Source organism: Candida orthopsilosis, assembly GCF_000315875.1.
Source record: "Candida orthopsilosis Co 90-125, chromosome 4 draft sequence".
In the NCBI taxonomy this organism is placed as follows: Eukaryota; Fungi; Ascomycota; class Pichiomycetes; order Serinales; family Debaryomycetaceae; genus Lodderomyces; species Lodderomyces orthopsilosis.
In genome coordinates this window covers 673,012-691,090 of record NC_018297.1, presented here as the reverse complement: position 1 = coordinate 691,090, position 18,079 = coordinate 673,012, and the positions used below count along the sequence as shown (strand labels likewise).

General features: G+C 37.0%; 8 protein-coding genes across 8 annotated transcripts; 5 read left to right on the top strand and 3 right to left on the bottom strand. All coding sequences in view use genetic code 12, as the record gives it.

Annotated features, from left to right (window-relative positions):
* Nucleotides 1-1,103: 1,103 nt before the first annotated feature.
* On the top strand, nt 1,104-2,642 carry CORT_0D03620 (hypothetical protein; the record flags this gene model as incomplete). Its single annotated transcript, XM_003869290.1, has 1 exon — nt 1,104-2,642. One exon carries the CDS (start codon nt 1,104-1,106, stop codon nt 2,640-2,642), a length of 1,539 nt encoding a protein of 512 aa, XP_003869339.1.
* A 382-nt stretch (nt 2,643-3,024) lies between these two features.
* On the top strand, nt 3,025-4,575 carry CORT_0D03610 (Dal7 allantoate permease; the record flags this gene model as incomplete). Its single annotated transcript, XM_003869289.1, has 1 exon — nt 3,025-4,575. One exon carries the CDS (start codon nt 3,025-3,027, stop codon nt 4,573-4,575), a length of 1,551 nt encoding a protein of 516 aa, XP_003869338.1.
* Nucleotides 4,576-4,647: 72 nt separating this feature from the next.
* CORT_0D03600 (Smf2 protein) lies at nt 4,648-6,750 on the bottom strand (the record flags this gene model as incomplete). Its single annotated transcript, XM_003869288.1, has 1 exon — nt 4,648-6,750. The coding sequence occupies one exon, from the start codon at nt 6,748-6,750 to the stop codon at nt 4,648-4,650; it is 2,103 nt and encodes a 700-aa protein (XP_003869337.1).
* Nucleotides 6,751-7,786: 1,036 nt separating this feature from the next.
* Nucleotides 7,787-9,112, top strand: CORT_0D03590 (Pdx1 pyruvate dehydrogenase complex protein X; the record flags this gene model as incomplete). The annotated part of the gene is made up of 1 exon (XM_003869287.1): nt 7,787-9,112. The coding sequence occupies one exon, from the start codon at nt 7,787-7,789 to the stop codon at nt 9,110-9,112; it is 1,326 nt and encodes a 441-aa protein (XP_003869336.1).
* An 821-nt stretch (nt 9,113-9,933) lies between these two features.
* Nucleotides 9,934-11,574, top strand: CORT_0D03580 (hypothetical protein; the record flags this gene model as incomplete). The annotated part of the gene is made up of 1 exon (XM_003869286.1): nt 9,934-11,574. One exon carries the CDS (start codon nt 9,934-9,936, stop codon nt 11,572-11,574), a length of 1,641 nt encoding a protein of 546 aa, XP_003869335.1.
* Nucleotides 11,575-12,174: 600 nt separating this feature from the next.
* Nucleotides 12,175-13,920, bottom strand: CORT_0D03570 (hypothetical protein; the record flags this gene model as incomplete). Its single annotated transcript, XM_003869285.1, has 1 exon — nt 12,175-13,920. One exon carries the CDS (start codon nt 13,918-13,920, stop codon nt 12,175-12,177), a length of 1,746 nt encoding a protein of 581 aa, XP_003869334.1.
* A 1,341-nt stretch (nt 13,921-15,261) lies between these two features.
* CORT_0D03560 (Fdh1 formate dehydrogenase) lies at nt 15,262-16,416 on the top strand (the record flags this gene model as incomplete). Its single annotated transcript, XM_003869284.1, has 1 exon — nt 15,262-16,416. One exon carries the CDS (start codon nt 15,262-15,264, stop codon nt 16,414-16,416), a length of 1,155 nt encoding a protein of 384 aa, XP_003869333.1.
* Nucleotides 16,417-16,979: 563 nt separating this feature from the next.
* On the bottom strand, nt 16,980-18,079 carry CORT_0D03540 (hypothetical protein; the record flags this gene model as incomplete). The annotated part of the gene is made up of 1 exon (XM_003869283.2): nt 16,980-18,079. A coding segment is annotated over one exon (1,100 nt), but the record flags the coding sequence as incomplete, so codon positions are not given.

Genomic DNA, 18,079 nt, shown 5'->3' with positions numbered 1-18,079 from the left:
TTTTGGAACCATCGCTTATGGACACTCACGTAAACTTTTGATTACTAAGTTAATATTGAGATGCAATCGGTGAGAACTCAGGATTTACACATGGATCTACTGAAGAAATCAACCACTCGATTACTTCATTTGAAAATTAAGGTTGTGAATTAGAAAAATATGTCAATTTCAATGGGATAGTGATACTTCATGGTTGTGGTCATGTTGTAAAGTAAGATCTATTACTGAATCTACTAGATGCACTTTGTTCACCTGGATTGCGATTAGATAGTCTTCATTTAGTCAAGCCATGGCAATCTGTTAGTGTCTAGACTCATCTCTGGAATCTTCAGAACAAATTATCGTCCATCATTTTGAACAATTTGTGGGGTTCATTTCCTTTTTAAATATACATCATATGCAACATGCAAGGCGGCTCACAAACATGTTTGGGTAGGACTATACTTTAAAGGAACTACAAGCTACTAGTTCAACTGGAGCTATCCAGTGGCTTTTAAAATTTGTTGCACTAAAAGAAACGGCTCTCTATGCCCGTGATCTGATTGATTAGTGTTAAGAATAACGTTATCAGAAAAACTGTTGTCACTACAAACGAGTCATGAGTTATTCTAATGGGCTGGTTTTTTTAAAAATGGCATCGTAGACCTGTTTTCCTGGTTGCATAATTTTCAATGTACCCTTTTTAAGAATGACTTTGATGACATGATCCCGAATGAGAAATACGCGCACGCCTAGCTTAGCTTCGTATGGTATTTGATGAATTAGGTTAGATTGTGGGACAAAAGTATCAGCTGAGACTCGCAGCTTCAACTTTAATGTTTAGAACCTAAATCCATGCGGGGAGATTGATCACCGAGTTGAGAAATTAGCTGGTATTCTATTTTTGAAAATATCGGCTTCTTGTCGGAAAATGGGAAAATGATGACTTATTAATGACAGTTATGGAGTACGCCCGTGTGGATTGTGTGAAGTTATATACGTCATCGGATATCCAACTCCATTTATGATGAAGACTTACGATTTCTCGAACCCATAGTGGCCTATATAAGCTACGAGTGATCTACACGTTCCAGCAAGTGCTGTTTAGATCGAATAAGATCAATATGACCTTATCAGACAAACCAAGCAATGATAATGAAAAGAATCCGGAGGTCCAGACCGTTCTATCACATGGAAATATTGACTTGCTGAACAAAACTGGATACGAGCTCTATGAAAAGGCACAAGATATTTCGGAAGAGGAGGATATTGAAGTATACAAGAGAATCAGATGGAAGTTGGATTGTAGGATTGTACCATTGTTGTGTATTACTTATATGTTGCAATATTTAGACAAGTTGTCTTTAAACTATGCTTCTGCTTACACACTCAAAGAGGATTTAGGATTGCAAGGTCAAAGATACTCTTGGGTTGCTGCTATATTCAATTTTGGTTACTTGTTCTGGGCATACCCTGCAAATTACATTATACAGAAGCTACCAGTTGCTAAATATACAGGGTTTATGTTATTTACGTGGTCAATTATCTTGATTGGTCACGTAGGTTTGAAAAATTATGGTGGTGCTTTGGTGATCAGATTTTTATTGGGCATGTTTGAAGCAGGTATAAGCCCTTCTTGTATGATGATTTGTGGCACATTTTTCACATTGAAACAACAACCAATTCGAATGAGTGTGTTTATGTCCTTCAATGGAGTTGCGACTATGTTGGGTGCGTTGTTAGCTTTTGGATTGGGACATGTTGATAATGCAAAAATAAATCAATGGCAATTAATTTTCCTCGTCATTGGATTGATTAACCTTGTGTGGTCAATTTGCTTCCTTTGGTTGTGTCCTGACTCTCCTCAGGGAGCCAAATTCCTAACTGAAGAGGAGAAAGCAATCTTGATCAAACACATCGCTAGCAATAATCAAGGCGTTAAAGATCAGAAATTTGAAAAATACCAAGCTCTTGAAGCTTTCATGGACCCCACCGTGATAATGATTGCCGCAATCGGGTTGGCAATGGGCGTTAGCAATGGTGGTGCATCCAACTTCATATCGGCTTTGATTAAGGGTTTTGGTTTTGATGGGATTGAAGCTACAGCTTTACAGTTACCGTTGGGTGCTGTTGAATTAGTGTTACTTATTCTTGGTGGAATCATTTCATTTACGGTTAAAAATACTCGATGTTATGTGCTATTTGCATTATGTATAGGGCCGTTAGGAGGATTGATTGGCTTATATACAATCCCGTTGGAACGCAAATGGTCATTGGTTGGATGTTCCTTCATGCAGTATGTTGTAGGGGGACCCATCATTATGTGTTGGATTCTATTGAACGCCAACGTTTCAGGAAGTTCCAAAAAGACAACAGCGAATGGATTATGGTTTGTAATGTATGCTACAGGTAACACTATAGGAGCAAATATATTTTATGCATATCAAGCGCCAAGGTATGAGAGTGGTATCACCGGTATGATTACTAGTTATAGTGGAAGTATGCTTTTAGCTATTATGATTCGATTAGCGTATATGAGAAGAAACAAATTAAGAGATAAAGAATTAGGGGAGCAGACTAAGGAACAAGAGGAACAAGCAATCTTGAATGGGTTTATGGGAATGACCGATTTTGAAAACAAGGGGTTTAGATACTCCTTATAGAGATACGCGTGATGTAAAAGTTGCATTTACTTTGGAGTGTTATCATTCTAAACTTTGATAAATAACTTAATTTTAAAGTAAATGATAACAAGCTTATTGTTTATCTCTTCACCGTTATTAACTGCTTCTTTATCAGTATTTGCAAATTACGAGATTTACCAATTAGGAAATAAACGCAACTTTTCTGGTAGCGGTGGTTATCAGATGTAAATGCCGCAAGATTATTGCTGCAAAGAGGCTTAATTGGCGGAAAGATATCAAAAGTGGAGACTACAACAACAAACACAATACAATACACAATATATATATATATGGTAAGGACTTCCCGCTCCATGCGAAGTCGGTACAGCTAACTCAACAACCGCAGTTTCTAGATATCATTATGACTGAAACTCATTCATTGTCGACATCAAATAACGTAGACAACGAGAAAATCCATGAAGTGGTGACTACAATCCCTGAAGAGCAAATCGAACGCGACAATGCTGCTGGGTATGAACTTTATGAAAAAGCACAAGATATCTCCACCGAGGAAGATTTGGAGATTTACAAAAGAGTTTTGAGTAAAGTTGATTGGAGAATTGTACCTTTACTTTGCATTACATATACATTGCAATTTTTGGATAAATTATCATTGAATTATGCTTCGGCGTATAGTTTCAAAGAAGACTTGAATTTAGTGGGACAACGGTATTCTTGGGTTGCTGCTATTTTCAACTTTGGGTACTTGTTTTGGGCAATTCCAGGGAATTACATTATACAACGACTTCCAGTTGCTAAATACACTGGCTTCATGTTGTTTACATGGTCGATAATTTTGATTGGTCATGTTGGATTAAGCAACTACGGAGGAGCATTAGTGATTAGATTCATCTTGGGGATGTTTGAAGCAAGTATCAGTCCATCATGTATGATAATATGTGGGTCCTTCTACACTATAAAGCAACAACCTATACGTATGTGTTTATTCTTATCATTTAATGGGGTTGCCACAATGGTTGGTGCGTTATTGGGATTTGGATTAGGTCATGCCACTCACGCTAGTATTAAACCTTGGAAATTGATCTTTTTGGTGATTGGATTAATGAATCTTGTTTGGTCGGGGATTTTCCTTTGGTTATGTCCTGATTCTCCTGAGCATGCCAAGTTCTTAACCGAAGAGGAAAAAGCCGTGTTGATCAAACACATAGCTAGTAATAATCAAGGTGTCAAGGATAAAAAGTTTCAGAAATATCAAGTGGTTGAAGCATTATGTGATGTGTCGGTATTGATGATTGCTACAGTGGGATTAGCTTGCGGTGTAATCAATGGTGGGTCTTCAAACTTTATCTCAGCTTTGATCAAAGGCTTTGGGTTTACTGGTATCCAGGCCACAGCATTACAATTACCCTTGGGCGCCATAGAGGTGGTGTTTGTCGTAGTTGGAGGTATTGTATCATTTACTATCAAAAACACCCGTTGCTATGTTTTATTTGCATTTTGTATTGCTCCATTGGTTGGCCTTATTGGAATCCACACTATATCCCTAGACCATAGATGGTCATTAGTTGGATGCGCGTTTCTTCAGTTTATAATTGGAGGCCCAGTGATTATGTGTTGGATATTACTCAATGCAAACGTGTCAGGAAGTTCCAAACGCACAATAGCAAATGGTATATGGTTCTTGTTGTATGCTGCTGGTAATATCATTGGTGCAAATATCTTTTACACAAATCAAGCACCAAAGTATAGAAGTGGTGTTATTGGCTTAATTACTTGCTATTGTGGTATTATGGTGTTGGCAATATGTATTAGGTTGGTATTGATGAGAAGAAATAGGATGAAGAATAAGTTGCAAAATGGTCAACCTGAAGAACAAAAAGAGCAAGCAGTATTGAATGGATTCTTGGGAATGACCGACTTTGAAAACGAGGGGTTTAGATATTCGTTATAGATAATAGAAGACATTTTCGACGAAATTTACGTCTTAGTTAGGTTTAACCTGTTTTGAATCTATGCAAAATACTTATGCGTCTATCACCATATTTACCACCAAGTACACATTCAACAATGTAATAAAACTCCAAATCAAGACCGCAAATATAGATGTCAATGTAGAGTTACTGAAATCTTTATAACCCTTGATTCGGTAATTTTCTTCGTCTAAATATTCATCTTCTGTGTCAGTAGTCAACATATTGGGCAGAGCCGACGATGATGAACCCACACTTGAATCAGACACCGGCCGGTTAGAAATCAGAACAGTTGAGTTTGATCTTGGTTTTATCGTACTATGCGACTGAGCAAAAGTTTCTGTTTCATTATTCGCATGTACATCATCACCTATCAATCGCCTGCTCTCTTCATTATAATTGCTGGTCAATGGGTCATGATGATTACCATCTTCCTCTTCATCGTCATCCTCCCAACCAGCACATGGATGTGACTTGCGCAAATCTTGAAGCCTGATAGCTGGCTCTGAACTTGTAAATCTCTTGGAATTGATTTGAGTATTGATTGGAGCCACATTTCCAATTTCGTCATCAAATAAATTAGTTGCAATATCAACATCTTCATCACCATCTCGTACATAAATGGGTACTTTCATTGTATGCTTATTACAAGTGAACCAAATTAGTGGAGCACTGACAATTGGCAAAAGCAAAGATAATACAACTTGACTTGCATTCAATGTTTTTGCTAGTCCCTCTCTACCAGCGAAAGTGACAACAAATAAACATGGTGCAATTGCCATTCCTCGTGTGATTAATCTTCTGGCAATGGGTGGTAAGCTCCATGATAAAAACCCTTCAGAAACCATTTGCCCAGCTAATGTGCAAACAACACCTGCACTTTGACCAGAACACAACAACGCCAAAGCAAATACAAATCCTGCCGTGGGAGATAAATGCTTGGAAAGTAGGTGATAAATGGTGAACAAATCGGCGTTTTCGTAGTTGTCATCTTGCTCAGAATCATAATCCGAGTCATTTCCTTCATCATGATCATCACGTGAATCAACCTTTGGGCTATTGAGTGTAGCACCAGCCACTATCAAAATGGCCGAGTTGACAAATAATGCAACTGTGAATAATGAAACCACCAACTCAATGATTGTGTATGACATTGTGTCCTTTATTGCGTGGATTGATGGTCTGTAATTATCGTCTTCATCTTCGCCAAGTGTGGTTGTATCGGCATCTTTTTCAAAAGGGGGTAGAGGCAGATTGAGTCCCTCTAGGGGTGTGGGAGTCGTCAAGTCTTGATCATGTGATTCGTGTTCTCCAGGATTGATGGTAATTTCATCACTTGTAGTTACCGCTGATAACGATGAATGGTTCTTTCCCTTCGGCCATGGTTTGTAAAATCCGTTCTTCATATCGTAATCTTTTAACCTCGATTGTACCAATCCAGATCCAAGATACAAAGAATGAGGCATTACAGTGGCACCCAATATAGCCAAACTTAAAAATAACCCATTTCCACCTTCTCTTTCAGACATATCAACAACATTTTCATTGGGAAGAAAGCCTTTTAGTACTTCAATAGCCGAGAAATTTATCGACTTATCGTGACTCACTTGATACAATTGAATTCCAAAACAGACAACAGTAGCTGCAACCAAAATTGAAACAAATGATTCAAATATCCGAATAAATAAAAGTGGACCTTTAGGTCTATATGCAGCCAAAACAATCAATACATCAACAACAGTAACAATGACTCCTAAAAACAAGGGAATTTTGAACAAAATATTTAACGCAATAGCTGTACCTACAACTTCAGCCAAATCAGTCGCAATAATGGCGATTTCAGTCATAATGTATAGTACAAGATTGGTCCTAAACAGAAAATGGGCTTTGCAATTAGCTGCTAGATCTAACCCTGTAACGGCCCCAAGTTTGGCCGCTAGCGTCTGTAGGAAAATGGCAAGACAATTTGATAATAGTATGGAAAATAATAAACTATATTTGTATGCATTTCCTGCTGATACTGCAGTCGAATAATTTCCTGGATCTAGAAAAGCAACACTGACCATTAGACCAGGGCCTATGAATCTTGAATATTTTTTGACGGTTGAAATGATATTTCGTAGGTTGATGGATCTTGTTATGCTGGAAAGGGACATCTTTGAATAGACCTATATGCGATTATGCCTGTGGTATATTAATAGATATGATAATAGAAATTCTGCTCTGATATGAAGTGAGTGAGTGAGTGAGTGAGTACGCAGTTGTGAGTTGAGTAACCTTCAAGGTGCTTTAACAGTTGACAAAGTGTTTTGTTAGGAGTAAAGTCACGAGTTAAAATTTGTAAATTTTTTTTTTGGTTGTATTTTTTTTTTCTACAACGGTTTGCGTGTCTGGTTTTTGCAAAACTTTTGACCCGAAGCAGAAATTGTATGGAAAAGGGGGTAACTCTATGTAGTAGGTGTGGTAGAATGCAAGCTGGCAATGAGGTATAATCTAATCTATATTTTGTTTTGGGTCTCTGTTGTGAAGAATATATAAATTTGACCAGTTTTGGAAATAGCCGGAAATGTGGTTTAAAAGTACCGGAACGGAACAATATTCAGCCTTGTTATTTTGTTGACGTGTAGTATGAGACGTATATTAAATCAAATTACACGAATAGATAGTGATAATGCACTTGTAGCTTGAGATGAAGCGAAAGCAATGATATATATATACATGTATATATATAAGCAAGATCAAAACTAAAAGCTTGGTGTAAATCCTTTCCTGTTTGTTAAAAAAATGGGGTAAAAGCTATCTTTATTCCATCGCCTGTCTTTTGCTCTGTTTGCTTCATACGCACAACAAAAGTTCAAAAAGAAAAAATTCCTTTCCTATTTCTCCCGAGATAGTCACATGATGAATACATGATATGACATGAAAACACCAATGTCTTGAAAAACGACATTATTTTTGCGACATTGCTTTCAAAATATTTTGTGACAACGGACTTCTCTTTACCATTTGAGAATAAAAATTATTTCGGTTATTAATCTCCATTAAAACACAAGAAGAAGAGTTTGATTGAACAGAGACAAACAAAAATTTATACGGTGATTGAAAGATTGGACCCATCATCATACGATCAATTCGTGACTGCTTTTGCATAAATAAATAAATAACTAACTATTCCATCCTAAATTTGAAATTATGCTTAGATCCGCATTTTCTAGAGCAAGAGTACCCTCCTACGTTCGTTTATTCCACCAATCTAATTTCAAATATGCTGCATCAGTATTTAAGATGCCGGCCATGTCACCTACTATGACTGAAGGAGGAATTGTGTCATGGAAAGTGAAACCAGGTGATACCTATAATGCCGGGGATGTATTGTTGGAAGTTGAAACTGATAAAGCAAACATTGATGTTGAAGCAGCCGATGATGGAAAATTGTGGGAAATTTTGGAAAGTGATGGAGCTACTGGAGTACCAGTAGGAAAACCAATTGCATATATCGCAGATGTTGATGATGATTTGAGCACTTTGGAGAAACCAAAGGTTGAGGAGAAAGAAGAGGGGCAACCTAAGAAGAAGTCAGAAGAGAAAGAAGCAAAACCACAAGAGAAGAAGCAAGAGACAAAGGAGAAATCAGCACCGAAACATGAAGATTCAAAACCATCCAGTGAATCTAAACCATCAGATTCTGGTGTACTTCAAAAAGCTAATCCGTCACAAAAGTTTTCACCAGCTGTTGAATTGCTTTTACATGAAAATAATATTTCTCATGAAGATGCAATTGCCAAGATTCAAGCAACTGGACCAAATGGAAGAATATTGAAGGGGGACGTATTGGCGTATCTTGGAACTATACCAATTGATGCAGTAGTTGACCTTGCCACGTATCTTAAATCAAGAGAACATTTGGATTTGTCTAATATAGTAGTGGCAAAATCGAGTGCCAACAAGGAGTCGGAAAAAGATTTAAGTAAAACCAAATCAAAAGAGGAAACTACCGAAGTTAAACCAAAACCAACTAATATTCTCTCAATCGAATTTTCAGCTCCATTAGAAGAACATCTTGGCAAGAATGATTTCAAGCAAACATTTGAAAGTGTACTTAGTTCGGCAATTCATGACACATATGCTCATAAGTTCCCCCAATATGCCAATTCACCATCACCTTCCATTTATGATCAATATGATGTATTTGAGGAATTGGTTACTGCACCAGTTACCAGAAAGAGATTTGAAGTATATGATGTCAAATATAACTTTTATGGAGATTCTATAACTAAACCATTAACTAACAGGAGACTTCAGCCACCAAGAAATGATTTTGATGATTTAGTAGGTATACCAAATGAAACTACACCTGTTGTTGAAGTAGGTACACCAAGAGCAAGTGTTAATTTTAAAGTTAAATTTGATGAAAAATTGTCTGATTCAAAACAATTTATCAATTATTTTGAAAAAGCGTTATTGGAGGAAGCTGAATTGTATGATATCCCAGCTAATTTGTTAAGAATATCAAATTAAAATGACACAGGTAAGAAGTTAAAGGTTGCAAACCATTTGATATAGGACTATATACAAAAGGATGTTCACACTACCATAAGAGAGAGAGAGAGTGTGTGTGTGTGTGTATAATGAGTAGTTGAAGTGATCAACTGTTACTTTACTGGTGGTTGTAGGGTATTCTTTTTACACCTCTTTAAATTGGTGCACCCTACAGGTAGCTTTCTCATCAAGAGTAATTAAGATTGAGAAAGTCTAAGCTAAAAATACGGTATATTATATAAGGATTATGTAATAAAAGCGTACAATGTAAGATAATTGCTTAGTCATCTTTCCTATTGTTTTTATTTTTAAATTTAAAAATAAAAAAAATTAAAATAAATTAAAAAATAAAAATAAAAAAATAAAAATTTTAAGTCACTTTTTTTTTTTCTTTTAATTCATATATACAAACAGACACACAGATTGAGGTAGCAGTCGTGGTTATATACATTGTGGTCAAACAAAGCTATTTAGGTGAATCAGTCTACTTAATCAGATTGAATACAAGAGAGAAAGTGCAGGTTTCGTTAGAGTTGTCCTTAGTAAACAAAGTGAAACAATTTATTACTTTATTAATTTTTTTTGTTTGATTTCTCATCAGTGTGTAAACAATAATATTAAAGTATAAACAAAGGAAATACAATATCAAATCAAATTAGTATAACGAAGACAAGAGAAGATATACACACCAAAGATAGAACAGAAGTTATACTGCAGCTATAATACAACCCAACTACACTATACATATACACACAACATATCTCAAACAAAAACTATAACTAACACACACAAGAGTCATAATGTTCAATAATATGTATCCTTATCTGGGATACTCCACCAACTTCACAACAAACCCTTCTTCAACATCAAATAAAGGAACTCAGCAATCTAAACAGCAGTCATCATCAGGTTCACAACAACAACCACAACCACCTCAACAACAGCCAACCCAAGGACAATTGACATCTCCTCCAAACACTAGACAACAACCATTTATTACAAACACAACTAATCCTGCATCCTATTTCAATAGAAATGTTGGTGGTAGCTCTACATCTGCCAATTCTTCAACCAATTCACGTGGCGTTCCACCATTGGGTCATACCAATGTACAAATCCCATCAAGATCAACTTATGGTATACAATCATTAAGTGGTTTGGGTACACATCCAAGTCAGTACCAACTTTCGCAACAACAACAAGCGCAGCAACATCAACAGGGACATAATAACCTTTACTACAACGCATCATCCCACTCCACAACACCACAAATATTCAATACTCAGTTGCAAAATGATCATCCTCAGCAATTGGATCCTAAACAGTTGCAAAAATTTACCCCACAACAACAATATCACCAGCAAGCCCAATATTACCAACAGCAACATCAACAACAACAACCAATACCACAACAAACTCACCACAGACAACCCAGTCTGCAGCAATCTCAACTGAGCTATCAACACCATCTGCCTCAACAACAGCAACAGCAGATGTTTCATCAACAAGCACAACAAGCACAACAACAGCATCATCACTCGGGATCCTCTCATGTTGCCTCTACTCTTCCTCAACAAAGTACATCAACTCCTAATAGTGCTACTAGTCTAGCTGCAGCTGCAGCTTCTGCACCTGGTATCACTACTGTGACTGGTGGCGATCAAAAAGTTAAAAAACCAAGAAAACCTAGAGCTACTAAAAAAGAGATGGAAGAAAAGAGAAGATTGCTTTTGGAAAAAGAAGCCTTGAGAATTCAACAAGGTGGTTCACCTGTAGTGAAAGGTGAATCCGTGGATGCTAATGGTAAAAAAAGAAGAGGACGTCCAAAGAAACTCATTCTTGACCCTTCAACTAATACCATGATTGATTCCACCCATCCAAATTTTAAGCAATTGAATAAAATTTTGAGAGAAAGTAGTGTTGCTGCTACTACTACTACTACTAATACTACTTCAATGGGGGTTAACAATGGAGTCTTACACCCTGAGACTCAACCCGAATACATGTCACATTACAACGAAAGTATGGCCATTCATCTGCAACAACATATCCAGCAGCAACAACTTCAACAACAACAGCAACTCCATCAACAGCAACAGCAACAGCAACACCAGCAACAACAACACCAGCAACAGCAACACCAGCAACAGCAACACCAGCAACAGCAACACCAGCAACAGCAACACCAGCAACAACAACACCAACAGCAACACCAGCAACAACGTAAACAACAACAAAAGCAAAAGCAAAAGCAACGCCAGCAACAGCAACAAATCCGGCAACAGCAAAATGCCCTTGTTGCTAATGGATTGGCAGGTTTAAGTGATTTAGACTTTCAACAATTATTGAAAAAGAAGGATAAGCGAGGCAGACCTAGAAAATTCCCAGTTGAACAAACTGGTATTACTATCAAAGGTGTCAAGATTAATGCTAAGAAATAGAGAGAACGATACTTAATTGAGTTGATATTGCTTATGGGGATATAAGGGATAACCATGTAAATGTGTTATTTTGATTGCGATGTGATTGAACAAAACTTAGTGAGGGACTCAATTAAGGGGGGGCTTGGTGGCTTACGATTACCCAGAATGATGAAAGAAAGTAGAATGTGTGCTCTAGCTTATTTTTCAAACTGATAAGGAGATATTTTTTGACTTATTTCTATATTTGTAGGTTTTTTTTGTGATATATTATTATTATTTGCTTTCTAACATTTCATCATAATTTTGAATTATTATATAACTTTTTAGTACATAAAATATATGTTGATATACAGACTAGTGAGAGCATAGACGGTATGGTAAGTAAGAAAAGTTCTACAGTTCTAGTGACTTTAATGTTGCAATTAAAAAACTTACATTTAACCAAAATAAAAAAAACTTTTTCTCTTATTTTGCAATCATTTTACACAGTCAGATTTATGATCTCGACCATTCCGTACAAAGACAATAAAACCCGCAAAATCAGATCAGTACACCATTGCCATATTCCACTAACTCACTCACCCTGCATCAATTCACATTTTCCAAGACATCTCGTCATCACATGATCTTATTCATGAACCGACCCACAGCAATCATGGGTGAGCAAAATGCCCGTACCATCATACACAAAGCATCAACCAATCGACTCAATTCATACAATATCCAAACAAACAAAACCAATTCCAACACAATAATCAAAGTTTGTAATTGGGGGAAATGTTCACCAACGAAATCAATAGGTGTATAAATCAATTGCATAATATGGATTCGTTTAATTAAATTGAGTAAAGTGCTAACTATCGCTAATGATGAAGTATCCTCCTTTGTGTTATTTGTTCTAATCATTGATTGAGATGATGTTGGTGGTTGAGCTTCAAGTTGTTTTGTTTGTGGATTGTAATATAATTCTTGTGTCATTGAGTCCTCATCACTAGAGTCATATTCAACAATGAATTCACTTGAAGGAGCGATGGAAGAAGAAGTATCGTTTTTTGTTGGGTAAACCATTCGCCTGCCTTTATTTCCGGTAGATTCACCCTTGAACATGCGATTTGCAGGTTGGTTCCAACCGGTGAATAATTGTTTGGATCCATTGGCGAATCTAGTCCTTATTTGTCCTTTTGATCTCTGCCCTGGTATGTCATTTATTGCACTAGATTGAGTGAATGATGATTTGGTTAAAGGAACCATTGCTTTGTTGTGATTTGATCCAGGGGTTTGATCTCTATTTTGATAAAAATCGTACCATGACCATAAGTAATTAAAGCTCAGGGAAACCATTGAAGTGATGGCAAATTCATTGCCGGACTGAGCCATTGCATCATTCTTCAGATCTGTTTCCAAGATTTCCTCGATTAGTGATGCCTCAGAAGACATATCTTGCTCACTATTTCCATTTAGGTGAGAATCAAAATCTTTACCCAACTTCTTCTTGGCCCGGTTGAGCTTTTTCCTCCATATAGTTTTGAACTCCTGCTTTTTCTTCTTTTTTGATATATTTCCAGTGTCATCTACTTCGCTACTTTCCTCCTGTTCCATTGTCTCTTCGGCTTCATCATCATCACTTTCTTCACTCACAAAAACGTCTCTTTCTACATTTTTCCTCTTTCGATGATCATAATAGTTGTAATTATTATAGTCATCCTTGATCACTTTGATACTTTTCAAAAAGGCAGATAATTTGGCATTTGTTTTGCTGCTTCCGGTAAGATCATCGCTTTGCTCAAATACAGTGTCAATTGGATTGTACTTTTTCTGATTTTCTTGCTTGTCAGTAAAGACCTCACGAAAAGTCTTGTGGGTGTACAATTTTGGTTTGATTTCCTTAGCTTCGTCGTAACGTTGTTTCTGTTTCAAGTAGTAGTCGTCATTTTTATTCTTTCGTGGGCTGGACCTGAGCTTTTGATCTTTTTGTGGCTGCTTTGGTTCCTCAATAGGTATGACTATTATGTTGTCTTCATGAATTTGCTTCAATTCTGCTGGGGTGGGTTCTTCTTCAAGCTGATCTTCTGGGTCCACATCAACTTCCATTATTTGTTTTGAATTGGTTGCATTAAGTGATTTGGATGGATCAGATGGATTCAGGTTTGTGGGTTGTTCTCGTCTAGGACGAATGTTCCGCATAATGGGCTTTCTTTCATTACGATTGTATTTTTGAGCTGGCAAAGACTGAAGGTTCTCATGAGGTGTACGCGGCGTTTGATAACTCTCCTTTTCAACATATTGGAAGTATTGTCTGGGCCGCCTCTGCTGTTGGTTTAGATATTGCGTTGTATAGTATCCATTACTCGTGACATTCATCATTTCGTGATTTGTGAGGTTCTTCTAATTTTTGATTTGAACAGATGTAAATAAACACTGTAACTTTGAAGTGCTAGCTAGTTGAGCTTGAAGCGATGAAAGCAATCATGAGTGATTTGATTTCAAATCATCTTTTCTGGTTCCAGATCAACACAACAATACGAAAATCGAAAAAATGGCTGGTTGATCTGATAAATAAATGTTACACAAAATCAAAGCCAAATCGGTTTTGTCATATACTCTATGTCGTGTATTTCAATTTCACGAAAATAGATGTAGAGTTCCATTTTGCCTATATGGAATTAAAGAAGCCCAGTGTTATTCCAGATAGCATGCATTTTGTAAGTAAATCAAATTAGCATGTCAAAGTCTATTCCTGTATGAATTCTGATCCTAGTTTGATGAGAAATTAATGACATACTCGAGTAAATTGTTTTCTCATAGCAAATGAATTGAATGTGTTCAAAAAAAGTTTAATATGCCTGTGACTGATCAATTTTGTCTAGCATAACCTGTAGGAAGCAACTCAAGCAATTTATTTTTATTGGTTTCAAGTCAATCGCATTCGTTCCATGTGTATCACACTGAGGTTTTGTCACAAGAGCTCGTCATCGACAAGAACTACAGAAATTCTAGGTGGAATATTGTACAAAATCAAAGAGCTCAAAGCATTATTGGAATAGAATGAAGGTGAATGTTTATCCAAAAGGGTGTTATTTTTAACTGTAGGATTCTATTCATATGTGCCAGTTTTTGTATATTCTTCTCCTTTCCGCGATATTATTGTATTGTAGTAAAAGAAATCTTTTTCGCTCCCCGCGTTCTAAGAAGAAAGCGGGAGGAAAATAAAATCGCACGAAGAATCAGCTTAAAGAAAAATATTATTCGGTTGTGGTTATATTCAATCCCCACTAAAGTATGGAAAATTACTCAATGGTACTGTACAAAACAAGGCGAGACTTGAACATAAGTGATTACAATTGCACGATCACCTTAGTTCTAAACAGTGTTATCTGGGCCCATTTTTTGATATGGGCGTGTACAAAGATCTTTTTTAATCATTGCTATCGTTTTTGTTTGTCTCTGTTTTTTTCACTCGGAGTTGCAATTACACAAGGTGCATAGAAAGATTCGAATTAATTCGAGGGAATTCGAATTTGGTATAACGACTGCAATATGCCTTACAAGAAAGGGTGAGTTGAGGGGTTTACTAACAGCTCAATTTACTATAAATTTACCATGAAATTCCCCTTGAATTTGCGAATATATCATTTTCACTTCTGTACTGGAATCAATTTCTACATTACTATAACTTAAACAAATACGCTATACAAATAATCAAAAATGGGTAGACCAAAGGTTTTATTAGTTCTTTATGCTGGTGGGAAGCATGCTCAAGAAGAAAAGAAGTTGTTGGGTGCTATTGAAAACGAATTGGGTATTCGTCAATTCATTGAAGACCACGGTTACGACTTGGTTGCAACTACTGACAAGGACAAAGTTGACTCTGCATTTGACTCCAACTTGGAAGATGCTGAGATTGTCATTACAACCCCTTTCTACCCAGCCTACTTGACTAAAGAAAGAATCGCTAAGGCTCCAAAGTTGAAGGTTGCTGTCACTGCCGGTGTTGGTTCTGACCATGTTGACTTGAACGCTGCCAATGAAAGAGGTATTGCAGTTTTGGAAGTCACTGGATCCAATGTTCAATCAGTCGCTGAACATGCTGTCATGACCATGCTTGTTTTGATTAGAAACTACAACATTGGACACTTGCAAGCTACTTCAGGTGGTTGGGATGTTGCTGCTGTTGCCAAACAAGAGTACGACTTGGAAGGTAAAGTTGTTGCTACTGTTGGTGCTGGAAGAATTGGATACCGTGTATTGGAAAGATTGGTTCCATTCAATGTCAAAAAATTGTTGTACTACGACTACCAACCATTGCCAGCTGAAGCAGAAGAAAAATTAAATAAAGCATCAAAATTATACAACAACGTTGACACCATTGTTGAAAAAGTAGATAGTTTAGAAGCTTTGGTTTCCGAGGCTGATATTGTCACCATCAATTGTCCGTTGCACGAAAAGACAAAAGGTTTGTTTGATAAAGCTTTAATCTCCAAAATGAAGAAAGGTGCTTACTTAGTTGACACTGCCAGGGGTGCTATCTGTGATGCTGATGCTGTTGTAGAAGCTTTGGAATCAGGCCACCTTGGTGGATATGGTGGCGATGTCTGGAACGTTCAACCTGCACCAAAGGATCACCCATGGAGAAAGATGCACAATCCATACGGTCCAGAATACGGTAATGCCATGACCATTCACGTCTCGGGTACTTCATTGGATGCTCAAGCTAGATACGCTGCTGGTGTTAAGCAAATCTTGACTCAATACTTTGACAAGACCTACAATTACAGACCACAAGATGTCATTTGTATCGATGGTCACTATGCTACTAAAGCTTATGGTCAACGTGACGATGCTAAGAAAGTCCCAAAGTAAATCAAATCATTAATTGGTTTAGACAGTTTATGTGGACATATTTTTGAATAAATTTTCTGTGCTTGGCATAATGTTATTGCTCTAACTCTTGAAATAGTTCAGGGTATTTTCTCTCGAATCTACAAAAGTTTAGGATCTGTGTATTACATCCTAAATTTTGGCTCATTGCTAGAAACGAAATATCAATCATATAGCACAGTTTACATTCACCAGAGATATAGAACAACTCTTTTGTCTCAAAAGCAGAAGCCTTAATTGTTTCATTGTGCTAAATCTTTCAAATACGAAACTGCAAAACAATTTAAATAGACGCAAAATTTTGTACGTTACACAAAGTCGTGTCACGCAAATTTACTTCAAATTGTCTCATAACTCTTCTGGTAATGGAAGATTTTACGAAATTTTAAAATTCAACGGGGCATTTTGATGGGCAAGAGGCAACGTCTTACACTCTTAAGTCTTGTGAGCTTAAAGACACTTTGATTTCAAAGATTACAACGACTCTGCTTTAAAAACTTTTAATCGTAATTCATTTCGAAAACTACATATAAATTGCATGATATTTACTTTTTGTCACGTTGGCCGTAAGCTTTAGTAGCATAGTCACCATCGATACAGATAATGTCTTGTGGTCTGTAATTGTAACTTTTGTTGAAGTATTCGGTCAAGATTTGTTTGACACCAGCAGCGTATCTAGCTTGAGCATCCAATGAAGTTCCAGAAACATGAAGAGTCATACCGTTACCGTATTCTGGACCGTATGGATTGTGCATCTTTCTCCATGGGTGATCCTTTGGTGCAGGTTGAACGTTCCAGACATCACCAGCGTAACCAGCAATATGGCCAGACTCCAAAGCTTCTACAACAGCATCAGCATCACAAATAGCACCTCTTGCGGTGTTGACAAGATAAGAACCCTTTTTCATTTTAGAGATTAAAGTCTTGTCAAATAATCCTCTTGTTTGCTCATGCAACGGACAGTTAACAGTGACGATATCAGCTTGAGAAACCATGTCCTCCAAGCTTTCAACTCTCTCAACGATGACGTCAACGTTGTTGTATAATTTTGATGCTTTATTTAATTTTTCTTCTGCTTCAGCTGGCAATGGTTGGTAGTCGTAGTACAACAATTTTTTGACATTGAATGGGACTAATCTTTCCAATACACGGTATCCAATTCTTCCAGCACCAACAGTAGCAACAACTTTACCTTCCAAGTCGTACTCTTGTTTGGCAACAGCAGCAACATCCCAACCACCTGAAGTAGCTTGCAAGTGTCCAATGTTGTAGTTTCTAATCAAGATGAGCATTGACATAACAACGTGTTCAGCAACTGATTGAACATTGGATCCAGTGACTTCCAAAACAGAAATTCCTTTTTCGTTTGCAGCATTCAAGTCAACATGGTCAGAGCCAACACCGGCAGTGATGGCAACCTTCAACTTTGGAGCCTTAGCGATTCTTTCTTTAGTCAAGTAGGCTGGGTAGAAAGGGGTTGTAATGACAATCTCAGCATCTTCCAAGTTGGAGTCAAATGCAGATCCTTCTCTGTCCTTATCGGTAGTTGAAACTAAATCATAACCATTTTCTTCAACGAATTGACGAATACCCAATTCGTTCTCGATAGTTCCCAACAACTTCTTTTCTTCTTCGGCGTGCTTTC